Consider the following 17,455-nt stretch of genomic DNA (forward strand, 5'->3'; position numbering starts at 1 on the left):
TATGGTAATTCAGTGGAACTTCCGGTTTTGCTATCTCTTCTTCTGGACAAGCTATGGTCGTGATTCTTTAGTTGTAAATGGCTATTGGGAGGGAGAATGCGCTTTTTGAACTGAAAGAGCTGATTTTATTTCAAACTTTGAAAGAGAATGATTCAAGAAGGGGTTGACGGATCGTTATGATTTTTAAGTGACTCATCACTTAAGCTATCTTAACGATTATGATCGTTAAGATAGCTTAAATGATGAGTTGAATAATCACGCACTAATTATGTAAAATTATGAATACGCTGCAACTGACAAAGTAATGAATAAATATCGATAGATAGCAATTATGCAAATGAAAACATAATTTGCATAGTTAATGACGAAATACTTAAACAATAGTGTTACCCGTTTCAGCAACCACCACGTCTCAACCAACGACCCATTCAGATGCCAACACCACGGTGGTTTCAAGTACAACAGGAACTGCTGTAGCAACAACGACCCCTGCATCAAACACTTCAGCAGAGGCCAACACCACCTTGGATTCGTCAACTACAATATCTGCAGCAACGACACGTGCACCCATGGCTACTACAGAGGCCAACACTACTGTAGCTCAGTCAACAACAGGGACGTTTGTGACACCTGCACCCAACACTACAGCAAAGGCCAACACCACTGTGGTTCAGTCAACAACCGGGACAGATGTAACAACAATGTCTTCGACAGTTTCCCCTGCAACAAGCAGTACAGTAGAAGCCCAAACCACTGAAGTTCGGTCAACGGCTGGGGCTGCCGGACCCACAACGGAAGGTAATGTATCTCAATATCTTTCTTGTTGCATCTATTCTTATGGATATACCCTAGGTAAATACATATTCGTGAAGCTAGATGCATCTGTAAACACAGTTATTCAAATCATGCATACATATACACTACTTGTTCATTTGTTCAATGGATGTCTATACGTTTTGTAGGTCGCACATTGAATGCTCGGGAGAGTACAGTGCGATAGACTATACTGTCCATATCACAGTATTCTAACGCACAGCTTGTCGCGTCACGTTCTGTGCTTTGTCACGTTCTGTGCCCAGGCACGGTTTGTGACAGTGCCCGCATGTCACAAACCGTGCCTGGGACAAAAGCACGGTTTGTGACACTCGGACACCGTCACGAATCGTGCCCAACCGAGCACAGTTCGTGACACACAGGGGGTCTTATCCCATTCTGTGCTTTGGGGCGGAGCTTAGAGTTTTGAGGGGGAGCAGTCTGCCCAACGCGTGTTTTTTTTCCTGCAGCCCGCCATCTTTGTTTTTTTTCGGGACGCTGGGATGAGAAAGAATCAGCGTAATTCTCACTCATTGAAATACATTTCACGCTTGTCTTGGATATTTTGGACTTAGAGTTGATGTGGCACGAACAGACAGACGTCTTAGCACGAATCCGTCCCGAACCATGCCATTCACGACTGTGTCCTGAGGCACGGTTCGTGACAGTGCGCGAGTGCAACGATATTCCGTGCCTGGGCACGGTTTGTGAAAGAGCCCGAGTGTCACAAACCATGCCTGAGGCAAAAGTACGGTTAGTGACACTCGGCCACTGTCACAAACTGTGCCCAGGCACGGATTGTGACAGTGCCTGAGTGTCACAAACCGTGCTTGGGGCAAAAACACAGTTTGTGACACTCCGGCACAGTCACGAACCGTGCCTGGACAGTGCCCGGGGCTACAACTTCCCGTAGCATTGATTTTGATCGGGCGAGCTGACTGCCTCGGGACGTCGAAGTAACCGGCAAGTGGCCCGATCCTAGTCTAGATCTGGTTTCCCTGGATAGAATATATTTAGTCTTACAATTTTTTTTTTTTTAGCATCTGTTATAGACACTGTCTTTTTGTGCCACTTCAATTCTAAGTCTAAGTTATTCAATTATTTTACAGAGCGAGGATTACGCTGTTCCTCCTTACCTCAGCGCCCCCCCAAAAAAAACAAAGATTACGGGGGGTGGGGGAGCTGCGGTAAACAAAAACTCACTGCCTTATATGGAAACGCGGGCATCACTGCCCCGTCAGTCACAGTGATTGACAGCACTTCCGGGCAAGTCTGTGTCACGTTCTGTGCCTGGGAAAGCACAGAACGTGACGGGCATGGTTTGTGACGCGTCACAGCTTTACTGTTATGATCGTACTTAAATACAAAAGTGAAGTCATTCCTTATGAGTCATCCATTATCCTTGTAATCCCCATCCTCCCATTGGCTGTTGTGAGAGTACAGCCATTCCCTTACTGGCTTTATTTGTGCCGTATATTTCTTTTCATTCCACAGGATCTACGATTTTTCTTTTCCACTCTATATTACGTTGCTAAATGTAATACATTGAGTGTCTTAGGATATCAGTATATCCATTTGATTGTCTGATTTGTGAATAACCTCCTTGCACCAGATGGTGCCAACAAGGTGCTTTTTGATCTTTTGTCCGTTTCAGTCGTTGAAAAGTCAAAGGTCTTGTGATAACAGCAATATCATACTTGTAATACATTTGAAATGACTAGTTAATTGTAAATCACATCTGACGGCCAGTGTGTTGGCTTCGACAATACCAATAATAGACAGCATACAGATGCCTACACCATAACGGTTTCGTCAACAGCAGAGGCTGTTGCAACCAATTTGCCTTCGTCAACAACCCACGCTCCCAATGCTACAGCAGAGGCTACAACCACAGTGGTTTCCTCCACAGCAGGGGCTGCTGTAACTACAACTCATCCGTCTACGGCCCCTGCAAGTGCCACTACAAAAGATGCCAATACAACAGTCTTTCCGCCAACGGCAGGGACTGCTGTAACCACTCTGTCATTATCAACAACTCCTGCAATCAATGATTCAGAAGATGCTAGCACCACAGTGGTTTCTTCAAAAGAAGACGCTGTAACCACTGTGTCTCCACACACGACCAATGCGCCCAATGTTACAACTGAGGCCAAAACAACTCTAGCTCTACCTTCGTCAACAGCAGGGGCAGCTGGAACCACCTCGCCTCCATCAGTGGTCTCTGCACGTGCCACTACAGCGTATGCAAACACAATAGCCATTTCAACAATAGGGGTTGCTGTTGTCACTTCAACGGCAAGGGCTATTACAACCACGATATCTCCATCAACGAGCCCTGTCCTCAGCGCTACAACGACAGAGACCAACACCACAACCACTGTGACGTCTTCAGCAGCAGTGGCTGCTGTGCCCACTACGCCTCTGTCAACGGCTCCTACAACTGCTAGTGCAATAGATGCCGACACCACAGTGGTTTCTTCAAAATCGGGGGCTGTAACAACTGTGCCTCCATCAATGTCCTCTGCGCCCAGTGCTACAACAGAGGCTAGTACCACGGTAGCTTCTTCAACGGTAGGGGCTGCGGTATCCACCACGCTTCAACTAGCGACCCCTTTATTCAATTCTACAGCTGATGCAAACACTGCGGTTGTTCGGTCAACGACAGGGACTGTTGTGACAACAGCATCAGCACCAACGACTCCTGCATCCAAAGGTACGGCTGATGGCAGCCCCTCCATAGTTTCCTCAAGAGCAGGGGCTGATGTCACCACCACACTTCCATCAGTGGCTCCTGTACCTACCACTGCAGCAGATGGCAACACAGCTGCCGTTTCTTCAGCAGCAGGCGCTGTAACCACTATGCCTCCATCAATAACCTCTGCACCCAATGCTACAACAGAGCCCGGTAACACGGTAGCGCCTTCATCAACGAGCCATGCGCATACTGCTGCGGCACATAGTTTTGCAGCCAACACAACTGCCGTTTCTTCAGCAACAGGGGTTGGTGCAACCACGTCTTCTGTCCCCAGCGCTACCGCAGAGGTCAGCAGCACAGTGATTTTTTCAGCAACATTGACTAGTGTGACGACCACATCTCCAATATCCACCATGGCAACCAATGGCACAACGGATGCTAGCACCACGGTAGTTTCTTCGACACCAGGGGCAGCTACAGCCACCACGCCTCCATCAGCGGTCTCTACAAGTACCACTACAACAGTTGCCAGCACAACAGTCGTTTCGTCAACAGCAGGGACTGACTTAACTACAATGCATCTTTCAAGGACTCCTGCAACCAACGCTTCAGCAGATGCTAGCACCACGGTACTTTCTTCGACACCAGGGGAAGCTACAGCCACCACGCCTCCATCAGCGGTCTCTACAAGTACCACTACAACAGTTGCCAGCACAACAGTCGTTTCGTCAACAGCAGGGACTGACTTAACTACAATGCATCTTTCAAGGACTCCTGCAACCAACGCTACAGCAGATACTCGCACCACGGTAGTTTCTTCGACACCAGGGGCAGCTACAGCCACCACGCCTCCATCAGCGGTCTCTGCACGTACCACTACAACAGATGCCAATACAACAGTCACCTCGTCAATAGCAGGGACTGGTTTAACTACAATGCGTCCTTTGAGGACTCCTGCAACCAACGCTACGGAAGACGCTATCACCACGGTAGTTTCTTCGACAGCAGGGGCAGCTACAGCCACCACGCCTCCATCAGCGGCCCCTGCACGTACCACTACAACAGATGCCAACACAAAAGTCGTTTCGTCAACAGCAGGGACTGGTTTAACTACAATGCATCCTTCAAGGACTCCTGCAACCAACGCTACAGCAGATGCTAGTACCACGGTATTTTTTTCAACACCAGGAGCAGCTACAGCTACCGAGACTCCATCAGCGACCGTTGTTCGGTCAACTGCAGGGGCTGCTGTTCCCGCAAGTTCTTCACGAACTACCTATGCACACGAAGCTACAGCAATCAGCACATTGGCTTCTTCCACAGCAAGAGATGCAGTAGCCAACACGCTTCCACCAGCAACCTCTGTAGGTACCGCTGCAACAGATGCCAACAAAACAGTGGCTTTTGCAAGCCCTATGCCTCAAACAATACCTGCCCCCAACGCTACAGCAGAAACCGGCGCCACCTTGGTTTATTCGTCAAAAGGAACTAGTGAGACTACTAAGTCTCCACCAACGACCCCTGCACCCAACGCTACAGAAGAGACCAGCGCCACGGTAGTTTCTTCAACAGCAGTCACCAACACTTCACCGCCGACGATCCCTGCATCCAACAATACAGCAAGTGCCGATTCAACAATGGTGTCTTCATCAGCAGGGGCAACCATCCTGCCTCCATCAACGGCCCCTGCAGGTACCACTGAAGCAGATACCAATACAACAATGGTGTCTTCAACACGTGTTCTCACCACATCTTCAATAACCACCCCTGCATCCGACAATATAGACGACGCCAGAACCGCGGTAGTTTCTACAAAAGGTGGGGCGGCTGTTCCTAGCCCGCCTCCATCAATGGCCCCTGCATGTACCACTGGCATTGCAATAGAGGGCGGTGCCCCAGTGGATTCGTCAACAGGAACTGCTGAAGCCAGCAAGTCCGCATCAACGACCCCTACACCCATCACTGCAGCAGAGGCAAACGCCCCAATGATGCCGTCAACAACAAGGACTTCTGAAGTCAAACCACATCCACAAACGACCGTTATGCGCAACGTATCAACAACAGAGGCCAGCCGCTCATTAGGGTCCTCAACGCCAGAGACTGGAGTAGCGAACACAGCTGCTCCACCAAACCCCGCTATTAACTTAACAACAGAGGCCAGCAGTACAGCATTGACTGCTGTAGCGAACACGGCTGCTCAACCAAACCCCGCTATCAACTTAACAACAGAGGCCAACACCGCGGTGGTTTTGTCAGCAACAGATGCGGCTTTGCCCACCACGTCTTTGGTGAGGACCCATGCACCCAAAACGTCAGCAGATCTTGAGGCCATCGCCACATTGATTTCGTCAACATCAGGGGCAGCTGTAGCCAACACATCTAGATCAAAGATCTCTGCACCTGAAGCACACACCACGGTAAATTCTTCAACATCAGAGGATGTAGTAACCACCACGCCTCCCAACGCTAGGGCAGAGGGCAACATCACGGTGGTTTCTTTCGCAGCAAAGGCTGTTTTAACCAGAGCTCCTCCCAATGTTACAACAGAGGGCAACGCCACGCGGGATTTGTCTACAGCAGGATCAGAAGACACAAGGCTAGGTACATTCGTTTTACAGTTCTATGAGCCTGATACACGGGTGTGTTATGCGCTAGCGAGTGAAGGGGCACATAAATGTAGACATTCAAAAAAGGACGCACAAGACACTTACCACTTACCAGTTCCTCTGCATCGCAACATTCGTCTTTGTGGAACGGATATGGAAGTCAGCTGATTGGCACCATCCAATCTCGTCATCGCCTTGTACGCTTGGAACCTTCCTCCGGCACTAATTGAATGGGCGAAATGGGCATACTAAATACTACAAAATACATATACACGTTGTTCGTCTTCAGAGGCTCAGGCTCTGTATACCCACACAACGTCTTCGCCAACGAGACCTTCACTCAACAGTACAGACGATACCGAAGGCTGTAGAAACCACCACTCCTCCACCATACCCTCATTTCACTAGGACCGCGCTCTCGCTACGCGTTCTCTGCGACCTCAAATTCAACAGAGCGCTCACGTATTTCATAGATAAAAAAGAACATTTTTAACCACTGTGTGTTTTGTTGTCTTTTCAGCCATACTCTTACATTCTTTATGATATTCCAATCAAAAATTAGACAAATCCTTTCAAATCATTTCCGTGTGATTCACACACAGTGGCTTATAATGCGTGAACTAAAGCTTAATGTTATCTACCCGGCGTTGTTACATGCGAGTGTGCAAGGCCTGGGATTCAACGCGCACGCGACTGTGCATGAAATTGCAGAATTTTTCAGTTACGCACACGACGGGCCCGTAAAACTCTTCACACTCCCTGCCCGCACAAGTTTTAACGGATGTAAACAGTCTCGGAAAGAACCGAAAATCTGGGTTTTCATCCAGTGGTCGCAGCGAAAGCGCAGCGCGATCGCCGTCTGGTGGAATGGGGGCCTAAACGACCCCTACACCAAACACTACAGCGATGTCTAACGCATTGGTGGTTTTGTTAACAACTGCATGTACTGATGTGACTATCATGCCTCTACTAATGGCCAATCTGCACGTTGGTTTTAAATCAAACCAATGTAAGAAATGCGTAGCCAAAAACTAATTCAAGCACAGGCACTACTGCACAACGGTAGTTCAGGTTTTCTTTCTTGTGAATTAACCAGTATATATTTTCAGGATGGATCCGAAATGGAACGGAGTTTTACAAGATTTTCACGTCTAGGCTTGATTACGTCAGCGCACGAGAGGCATGCGCCAGGGAAGGAGGCACCCTCGCGATGGCGAAAGACGAGAAAAAAGCAGCCTTCCTGGAAAATATCAGGAACAATGCCGGCCTGACCAATCGCCTATGGATAGGTCTTAACGACATCGAAACCGAAGGCAGCTACGTGTGGGAAGACGGGACGCCTCTCGGCGACTTCAACCGGCTTAGATCAAAAGCGCAATCCGACACGAGTCAAGACTGTGTCGCTCTCCTACCTAACTCCAGCAGTTATGCAAACATGTGGAATAACATAGACTGCAGTAAAAGCATCAGATACATTTGTCAACGACGTAAGCTTCTGTGACTTTGCGTTTTGCACGCTGGTAGTTCTGGAGCTTTGCACACGTGCACGAAAACTTTTGCACCTTTGCACACGTGCATGAATACTTTGCAGCTTCGCACGCGGGGTGTTTGGAAAGTACGAAATGGGACGACATGTGATAAAATGGAACGAAATGGAACGAAACGAAGCAAAGTTAAAGAAAAATGGAACAAAATAGTTCGCGGTGTTGAATATACAACGAAACGGAGTAAGGGCTGAAATACTGCCCCCCCCCCACAGACCCGCCCCCCCCCCCCAAAAAAAAAGACCCCCCCCCCGTTGAAGTAGCGGGCGATAAACAAATATTTGCAAAAATTGCAAGATACTGTTTTAAGCAACAGTAGGGATACCTATAATGTTTTGTTTTATCATAATTCATCCCTGAGATTTTGCCATTCTGCTGATGGATGTTAGGTTTTATCAAATAACGTCAGATGGATACGTATTTCATCGGAGACACATTTCTGTTATGTAATGATGGATTGGTGTAGTTTTGTGCAATTAGTTGAGTTGATATTACAGTGTCGAAGTTGAAGATATTTCTTCTCGAATACAAGCTATGTCATTCCCATTTCATTCCGATTTTATTCCCATTTCATTCCATTTCGTTCCATTCCGTTCCATTTTCTCCTATTTCGTACTTACACACGTGCACGGTTAGCTTTCCAACCTTGCACTCGTTCACAATTAGTTTTGTAACTCAGCACACGTGCATGCATATTTTTGCAACTTAGCACGTTTTCTCTCACAGTGCTAATGCCCACTTCACCGTCACCAAATGTAGAAAAAAATACATGCTTCATTTTCCACATGTAAGGTGCATATCCATTGACCTTCATATGTGAAGAAATGTAAGTGGCACTGTGCCCTAAGTGTAAGACGACAGTGATATAAAGTACTTCGAACCATTTCAAGTTCGATTTATATAATTATATTTTGTTTTCGCTTGTAACATCCTAAACCCGTTGTAGATGACATCTGTCTGACTATGATCACCGCAAGCACAACCGCCAGGACTACCGGTATATCTATGTTTAAGACCGAGTGGCTGTAGCAGGACTAGCATTAGACATTAGGGTAAGTAGTGATGGCTGATAGCTTAAGGCAAACAATCAATAAACAAATATGTTATATCAGAATAAGTAGATCAAATGATGACTCGTCAGGTAAAGCTACATTCTTCTGTTCCAGAACCGTGTGGACTCTCAGCGTTTCGCCACGTCCCTCGGAGTAATTGTGGAGGACCTGGAGTGGACATAGCGGCGCTTGGTGTTGTTACTCTTCAGGCCTGTGCAGACGCCTGCTGTACGGATTTGACTTGCCAGTCGTTTCAGTACAACATTTACAATCAATGCTATTTGAAAAACAAGAACTGCTCTGCTAGGGAGAAAACGTCTACATCACTTGGCAACATGTACGATCGGATGGTTTTACCAGGTTGGAGCATTTAGTCCATTGATTACATAATTTATCAACTCAAAAGTAGAAGTGGATATTATGGTCTTCTGGATACTATTTTTTAAGAATAATTGCAATCTCATTACAATGCCAGGCCCAACGCACAGAAATGACATGTTTGGATAGTTCGGTCATAAGGGATGATACGATCTATCAAGGCTTTCGTTACGATATCATAAACATCCCTGTTCTAAAGTCGTTTACATATTAACGACTGTTCAAGGTATACATATGACGTATGAGGTTTAACATCGGCTGCCTTGAAGTACATGTCAAGTTCATTATTTTATCCATTTACTGACTTCTTAATTCCACACTTATTTTCCAGCTCTATCTACAAGTAATCCGAGCATTTATACCACAGAGCCACTGAAGACAAACACCTCTACGCTACAGGGTATGGTCTTTGGAACATTTTCTGTTGTTTTACCATTATACTTTTATTGCATATTATCACAAACTTGATGCTTTAGCATTTTATTTTATCATTATCTATCATTGCCATTATGTGTACCAGCCGTTCCATTTAAGATAATCACGAGTTTCAAAACTAATATTCATCTTTTAGATTATCTTATCATTCACATTATATAAACGTACAGAGACATGTTTGACACCAGTGTCAATGACCAATATGTGAGCAATGAGGTGGTTGGTTCTAATCATGCAATATTCACAGACCTTCAAAATACAATCACAACAGCGGGGACATAGGTTTCATGAAATGTCACAGTATCTGATAACTATGTCCATATTCTCTCTATTTGATCCTATGTAATTCTATAACAATTCTGCAATTTATGCCAATGATATAGAAATGAAATATTATTTGCTTTTAGCTTTATGGTGGGATGTATTCCTGTAATATTTACAGATCTTCAAAATGTCACAACAGTGGGGATAGTGGCTACAGAAAATAGCACAGTATCAGGTAAATATGGACATGTTCTCCTTCTTTCTATCACACGCGCTATTTATTTCAATATCGTGTAGCTTATGGCATTTCCATAGGTCTTCAACATGTGGTACTTATATATAAATGGGCAACGACAATTTTAAATATCTTTCATGTCGAGTGCTCTGGAGTTCTTGTCCAAGAACCATCTCTAGATGTTGCGAGCTTTTATACTCCTATGGTTTTTGATCGGTTCCCAGCAAATTTTGATGTAGACCACGAACGTCCATATTTTAAATTGTATAGGTTTTAATGAGGATATAACTTATATTGATTGCTGTTTTTTTTAAACTCTGTTTCCTCTGTACCCTGATTGCGATGTTACTGTAAGTTTCAACAGATTTCATGTGACTTTTTACATTTGTTACATTTGCATAAATGTTATGAATTAAACTGAAATTGAAACTGAAACACTGGCTTTGTGCGCTTCTGCAGCCTCTACAAATCTTCAAAACATCACAGAAGATGGACCAATGAATGCCCCAAACACCACAGTATCTGGTAACTTTTCATATTCGTCTTTATTGCATCAAATTTTCAGTAAAAAATACTGGGCACCTTTTTGCCTTCAATATATCCGTTTATTGAGTTTAGACGTACGGTTATTATGATATTTGAGTACAACTCAATGTCTGCAACTGAATAAGATATCCTTGAATCGTACTCAAATATCTTCCAAAGATCATTTGTCAACTATCTTTGAGTGAACGATGAACATTTCAAATGTGTATTTTTGCATTTTTTAAAACAGATTTTCAAAACATCACAGCAGCGAGTCCATTGGCCACAGCAAACTCTACATTATCGGGTAAGTAAAAATGTTTCTGCCATCAAATCATACTCTTTTCTTACCTTCCACTGATACTGTTTGGAATAGTTTTTCATGATTAGAGAATTAGTAATTACTTGAAAACATAATTAGTATGTAAATCGTACGGTGAAGTGATGCCACATTGACAGAGGTTAACACTCTCAGAGTTCTATTGTCTTCAGTAGTCGAAAACATGCTTTGTGTGTCACTACGAAAATGAAATTTTCACTGTTTTTATTTATAGGTACTACATCCGCCTCAATCATGTCTAAAACGACAAGTGTGCCCACCACGACTCCGCGTGAGTTTCTGAAATTTTATCTTTTTCATATCATTGTTAATATGCCGTTAATGCCTTTAATGTGTTCTATCGAATTGTTTCCTTGCTTATCTAGTTGGTAACTTTTTTATGTGCAGTTAGGTTATTGTTTCTTTATACATAATAATGTAGTTAATGTCTTTTATTACCTTTAGTTATTGATTTGTTAGTTGTTACGATATTAAGTTGTTAATTATTATTTTTTGTTTCTATACTTTAATTCATTATTGCAATTCATCTGGTTTTAAAAAAATGGGGAAGGAATATTATAGACCACATTGGTCTCTCATTTCCCCATCACTATGTATTTTGATAAGTCTTTTTTATGTTTAATTTTTTTCGTTTACCTGTGCGAAATAAATAAATACAAATATATGAAATGGGAAACAACAAACATGACTAACAATGCCGCACGTATAGGAGGTGCGTATTGTGTAAGTGTCCTTACCTACTGCACAGTTTCGGGGATATGTCGATTTGGAAGATGTAAACAGCTTCTTCCGGTGTCATTCCTGTGTGAGGCTGTTCCATTGGAATCAACGTTGAAATGCGCAACTTTATTACTAAAAATCTAGAAAAAAATTCTGGAGATGTTTTACTTTCTGTTAAAAGCACACCTGCTTGTCATGCGACAAAAAGATTCACCCAAATAGAACCGTGACAACGATATTTATCACATTTCAAACTGCAGGTACCCACTATCCGCACGGGGCCGCACTTGTACCGCTAGCGCCTGACCGTGTCACTCATAGCAAAATGCGTACACGTCCGACCTATCGCTCGGATGACGAAACTTTCCTACCTAATCCTGACAGTAATAAACAAGCTTTCGTCTCAAATTCTTGTTATATCAGGTGGGGCCGATAAAAGGCATCTGATCTGATCCACCTAAACACACGCCTCTTACGCCCAGTTATTTTTTAGGCCGGATTATTTTAGATCGACCTGTTCATAAAGCTTGCTGAAAAAAACATGTGTCGTTTTGGCCTTGGAAGAAGCAGGTTTGATAATACTTCAGTGCCCTATCTTCGAAACAGAATTGGAACCATTAATCATGAACTACGTTCATGTATTAGATGTAAAAAAATTCCATTTAACATAATGGATGTATCATGTACCTCAACGAACTGCTTGATATCTTACCATCAATATTTTATAATGTAACTTTTTCCCCCTTTAACAGTGGTAATCCAAACGGTCACGCTGTCTCTGGCTATACCTATCATATGGGACGACTCGTACGAGGATCGGAACTCGACTGCTTTCAAAGACTTGGAGGCCGACGTAATATCCTCGGTTAGTACCTTCTATCTGCCATGTCTGACAGAGACCTAATGACGAACCTTGTGTCACCATACTTCAATTACTTTAGTAAACGATGAACAAAACTGATCTGAACTCATTGTCAGGACACATGGTAGACAACAAATGTAGATCGTTATGTTCTCTACTTGAAAAGAACTATTTCTGGTTTTGAAGAGAACGCTGTACTTTATACTCCGCCCTCAATCCCAAGAAAAAAATGTAGCTATTTATGTATATTTTACAGATATCTGACCTATACAACAGTATCCCTGGATTTTCCAGTGTAATTGTGCAACGTATCAGGTAAAACTTTTTATCTTTTACTGGACTGTTATTATGCATGGATACGATCGAATATTAGGAAAGATATTGTTAGCTTATCATAGTTTCTTTGGTACAAAACTAAGTATTTTTTCTCTGCCAAACATTTTGGCATCTGGTCTACTGCCTTTATCAAAGCAATATGAAGGCAGCAGATCTGCTATTAGAACTTAATTGGGCAATGAAAAATACATAGCTGTGAAGGTATACCAAATAATGTCTGATTAATTGATTTACCTGTCCGATGAAACCACTTACAAGCGCACTGTTAGATAATCAATTATCATGTATGACGAAATGTTTTTCTGTATAATATTTGATTGGTGTTATCAATCCGATGAAAACACTTCAAAGCATACTCTGTTAGATAACCAATTCTTGTGTAATATACAAGTTGTTCCTGTATAATGCATGACCGGTGTTTTAATAACCGAAGTCGACAAGACAACGGTGTGGCAGCCTCAATCGGCGTCCAGTTCGCCGGCGGTGACGCCCCAGAAGAGGAACAGGTTGGCACCGTCCTCATTACGGCGGCGCAGAGCTCGGCTCTGGCTGTAGGTGGAGTGGCGATCACGGACGTGGGGATAGGTACGGCAAATGAACCTATGGCACTTATCTTATGGGCACTGATGTTATGTATGCGGAGAAATTCCCAATATAAAACAATGTTTAATGAAAGTTAAAATATGTAAGAATGGCTTCACTTGGTTAAATGCATCAGCAAGAAATTTCGCGAGTTTGAGTTCCATTTCGTATTCAATATTTAACTTTTCGTCGGAGTATAACATTCAGAAAATATATTTACACACGCCCCATGGCTTTTATCATAAGGGCACTGACCGTATGCATGCACAAAACATTTCTGTATAGAACAATGTTTCATGAAAGTTTAAACCATTGGTTTTACAAAGGGTTTCCCATCATGGTTAAAATGCATTAGCAAGAAATTTCGCGAGTTTGAGTACCCTTCTGTTTTCAATATATAACTTTTCTGTTAGAACAGGAGCTAAGTCCTGAAAGGGGCCTAGAAATGTGATTTCGTACCATGCTCATTGAAGGCAAGTTGATTACAACATTCAGAAAATATGCTTACACTTGTATATTTTGCAGGAAACAAGACAGAAACGGGAAACACGAGCTTGTGTGACTCTTTCACCTGCATTGATCACGCGGTCTGCATCGAGATAGCTGGTGAAGCCAAATGTGTGTGCCAGCCGGGATACGAAGGCAATGCAACCATTCACTGCAGAGGTGCAAAATAGTTAATTTTTTTATTTATTTTCTATTCATTTATTTTAAACGTTACAAAGCCATGGAATCATCAGTTTCAACAGAAAAGAAAACCATAATGCAACTTTTGCATAATTATAACCGTAAATAGTTATCAATAGAAATAACATATCAATGTGTAAAAATCATACATAACCATAATCAATATCAATCATAAATAATAATCTACAGAAATAACGAAATGCAAGTTGCAAAATAGTTTATCTGTATTCTTGCTTCCAAAATCTTTTGTAATTAATAGAAATGATCAATATATATACGTACTTTCAAACTGTTATGTTTTCTGTTGTGACCTGTACTAAACCCAGTGGGTATGTGTGTGTGTACAATAAAGGTCTTCATTCATAATATAACCAAAGGTTCGGAACCAAAGCCCCATATATATCATAGAGAGCAACATGGCCAATCAATAACAGTAGAACGCAAACATGCAAATATTCATATATAAGGTTAGGGACGTCCCTCGGATAGGACGTTAAATGGAGGTCCCGTGTTTGAGGAGAGCCACACTTTGAGCACTTGAAAGAACCCGCCGCACTTATCGAAAAGAGTAGGGGTCCTTCTCAGTGTGAGTGGTTCATATTACAGTATATGCCAATTATATGTATACCTTTTTTCTGTATAATTCGTCTTTCTGTATAGAATTCCAAAACACCAAACCATTTACCATTCACTCAATGGTAAAAAACAATGCATATCTGTATAGCCCATAATCGTAAAGTTCGGTGTATCGTATAGAATCGTGTCCGATTTTATCGTAAAATGACCCAAAACTATAGGCTAAAAGTTACCAAAGTCGGCACTGATCGACAATCAAATGTTTGTATAAAGGCCCTAAACCGCCAAAATCAATGAAATTGTCTGTTTAGGGCGACAAAGAAGGTCGGTTTCTGTTGAACATCAGTGCGTGTGCCGGCACGCAAGCGGCTCCGGCGGCAGTGGGCACTTCAAAGAGATAGACACCGCCGCCGCGAGCGGTAGAGGCGGTAAGTCGGGACACGCATGTCGGCTAATGATTGTCAAAGACCCGGTCTGAATTGTGTTTTGATGTCCTTTCTTTGGAGTTCATGCAGACAACTTTCCTTTCCTCAATAAAAACGGGATTCCCTGTGCCTACTGTCTCATTCTTTCTGAGTTCATAGTCGAGTGCGTCACGTCAGTTTTCACCATGTCAATCGCCACGCCGAGGAAGACGAGAAAGGACTTGACCTTAGCGGAGAAAGTGAAGGTCATTCAACTGCTGGACGGCGTGCCGAAAGTGGCACAAACCGAGGTGGCAAGGAGGTTTGGCGTCTCCCAGCCGCAAGTGTGCCGAGCGTACAAGAATAAGGACGACATCATGCAACAGTGGGAGGCCAACAAGAACCCCAATCGGAAGCGGAAGCGAGAGGGGAAGGTCGGAGACGTCGAGGAAGCTCTGATGCGCTGGTTTCTCAATGCAAGAGCCAAGGGCATGCCACTGTCCGGGCCGATCTTGAAGGAGAAGTCAAAAGGCCTTGCGGAGGCCTTGGGGATCACTGACTTTACGCCCACGGACGGCTGGCTGAGTCGATGGAAAGAACGGAACAACATCGCATTCAAGAGAGCTCATGGCGAGAAGAAAGATGCGGACACACAGTCTGCCCAGGACTGGGTGAAGGACGTGCTTCCCACGATCTTGCAGGAGTTCGACCCTGACAATGTCTACAATTGTGACGAAACTGGACTATTCTACAGGGCAATGCCCTCAGGAACACTCTGTGTGAAAACGGAGGATGTTGCCGGAGGGAAGAAGGCAATGGAACGGCTGACCGTCCTGGTTGGATCCAACGTGAGCGGAACACACAAGCTCCAGCCGCTCGTCATCGGGAAAAGCAAAAACCCGAGGTGCTTCCGGGGAAAGCGCATCCCTCTGCCTTACGAAGCCAACAAAAAGGCATGGATGTGTCTAGCTCAAAATCGGATCCAATTCGCCCCCCCTTCCTTCGGGACGTCAATATCGCTAGTTCGGACAGTCGTATAGTTCGGGGAGTCGTATAATTTGCGCTGACAAATGGGCTATACAGATATGCGGAATCTACAGTCGTATCACCGCACATGGGTTCACCTCCGGCTAGTTCGGCAATCTTGGCATGTACATGCTGAACTAATAAATAAATTAATTAATTAACTCTCATATTGTCTCTTTTGCCAGATATCAATGAGTGCATGACGGGAGCCCATGTCTGCATTCGTGAAGAACTCTGTTTCAACAGGGAGGGATCGTACGCCTGCGCCTCATGCTATCCTGACATAGCACTGGTGGGAGGAGGGGCAACCTCTTCAGCGCCTGTCGACATCAAGCGAAGAGCTCCTTTTACTGTGCAATCTACCGTAACGGTGGAATGTAACGTAGCCTATTCCTTCTTCTTCAACTGGTCTTTGTACTCAATGGATGATGGTCTACCCTCCACAAAGATTGCACTTTTAGAGAATGTTGAAACAACCGGTTCTGAACTCACCTTACCGAAGAATGTTCTACCGTACGGAAATGTCGTCATCCGGCTCGACGTCACGGTGGAAGAGACCTCGTCAGGGCTCCGCGTTGTGATGTTTCATGAGCAGTGGGTGAACGTGTTATCTTCAGCCTTAGTGGCTGACATTGCCGGTGGATCTGCAAAGTCACTCGCGCGTGGCTCCGACATTGTCCTCGACGCTTCGTCATCTACAGATCCGGACGCCATGGTGACAAACTCAGCAGACTTCACCTACAGCTGGACCTGTGTGACAGGATCAGGTAAGTAAAGTAGCAGCATATGCCGTATCTTCAAGCATCTATCACACTCTGTCACTTTATATCATCACTTAATTTTATTTAGCCTCCTTCGCAGACTTCCTATAACCGCGGCGTATATATTGGGGGGGGGGGGGAGGTTCTCTAATGCCGGCAAGGGACTTGTGTAGCCAAGGGAGTTGTGTAGCCGAGGGACGACCGCGGTTTATATATCGGCGGTAGTCCCTCGGCTACACAACTGCTTTGGCTACACAACTCCCTTGCCGGCATTAGAGAACCTAGAAAGCTAAAGTTTATTGCCATTCATCGTTTGAACTCAATATGTAAACTCCAAAACTCATGTTCGAACAAAAGTTGTACTTTTCCAATGTTTAACATTTTTTACTTTTGTCGGGAAGTTTTGTGTTAGAATATCCCAAAAGAAGCTTTACAACAACAGGTACCCTTAGGCTATCTTACCGTCATGGTACAGGATCTTCATGCGATGATCTTTTTGGTGATGGAGGAACCAGCCAATCGTACGTCGTTTCTTCAAGCAACCTCGATCCAGGTATACGTGGGTTGACCATACAACTTGGCGTGAGGTTCCAGGACCGATTACCTGGGACAAC

At 44.1% G+C, this 17,455-nt stretch overlaps 2 protein-coding genes across 2 annotated transcripts in view; one reads left to right on the forward strand and one right to left on the reverse strand.

Moving 5' to 3' along the window:
* Positions 1-3,260, forward strand: part of LOC136429508 (uncharacterized) — a 49,994-nt gene extending 46,734 nt beyond the window's left edge. The window contains exons 28-30 of the mRNA XM_066419340.1: positions 400-798; positions 1,389-1,566; positions 2,978-3,260. Coding sequence (XP_066275437.1) covers positions 400-798; positions 1,389-1,566; positions 2,978-3,260 — 860 coding nt within the window. The remainder of the gene's footprint in view (positions 1-399; positions 799-1,388; positions 1,567-2,977) is intronic.
* Positions 3,261-3,410: 150 nt separating this feature from the next.
* Positions 3,411-5,174, reverse strand: LOC136429509 (angiomotin-like). The gene is made up of 2 exons (XM_066419341.1): positions 5,021-5,174; positions 3,411-4,564 (listed from the first exon to the last, which is right to left on the reverse strand). Exons 1-2 carry the CDS (start codon positions 5,172-5,174, stop codon positions 3,411-3,413), a joined length of 1,308 nt encoding a protein of 435 aa, XP_066275438.1.
* Positions 5,175-17,455: the final 12,281 nt, after the last annotated feature.

This window comes from Branchiostoma lanceolatum, chromosome 3, assembly GCF_035083965.1.
Source record: "Branchiostoma lanceolatum isolate klBraLanc5 chromosome 3, klBraLanc5.hap2, whole genome shotgun sequence".
NCBI lineage: Eukaryota > Metazoa > Chordata > Leptocardii > Amphioxiformes > Branchiostomatidae > Branchiostoma > Branchiostoma lanceolatum.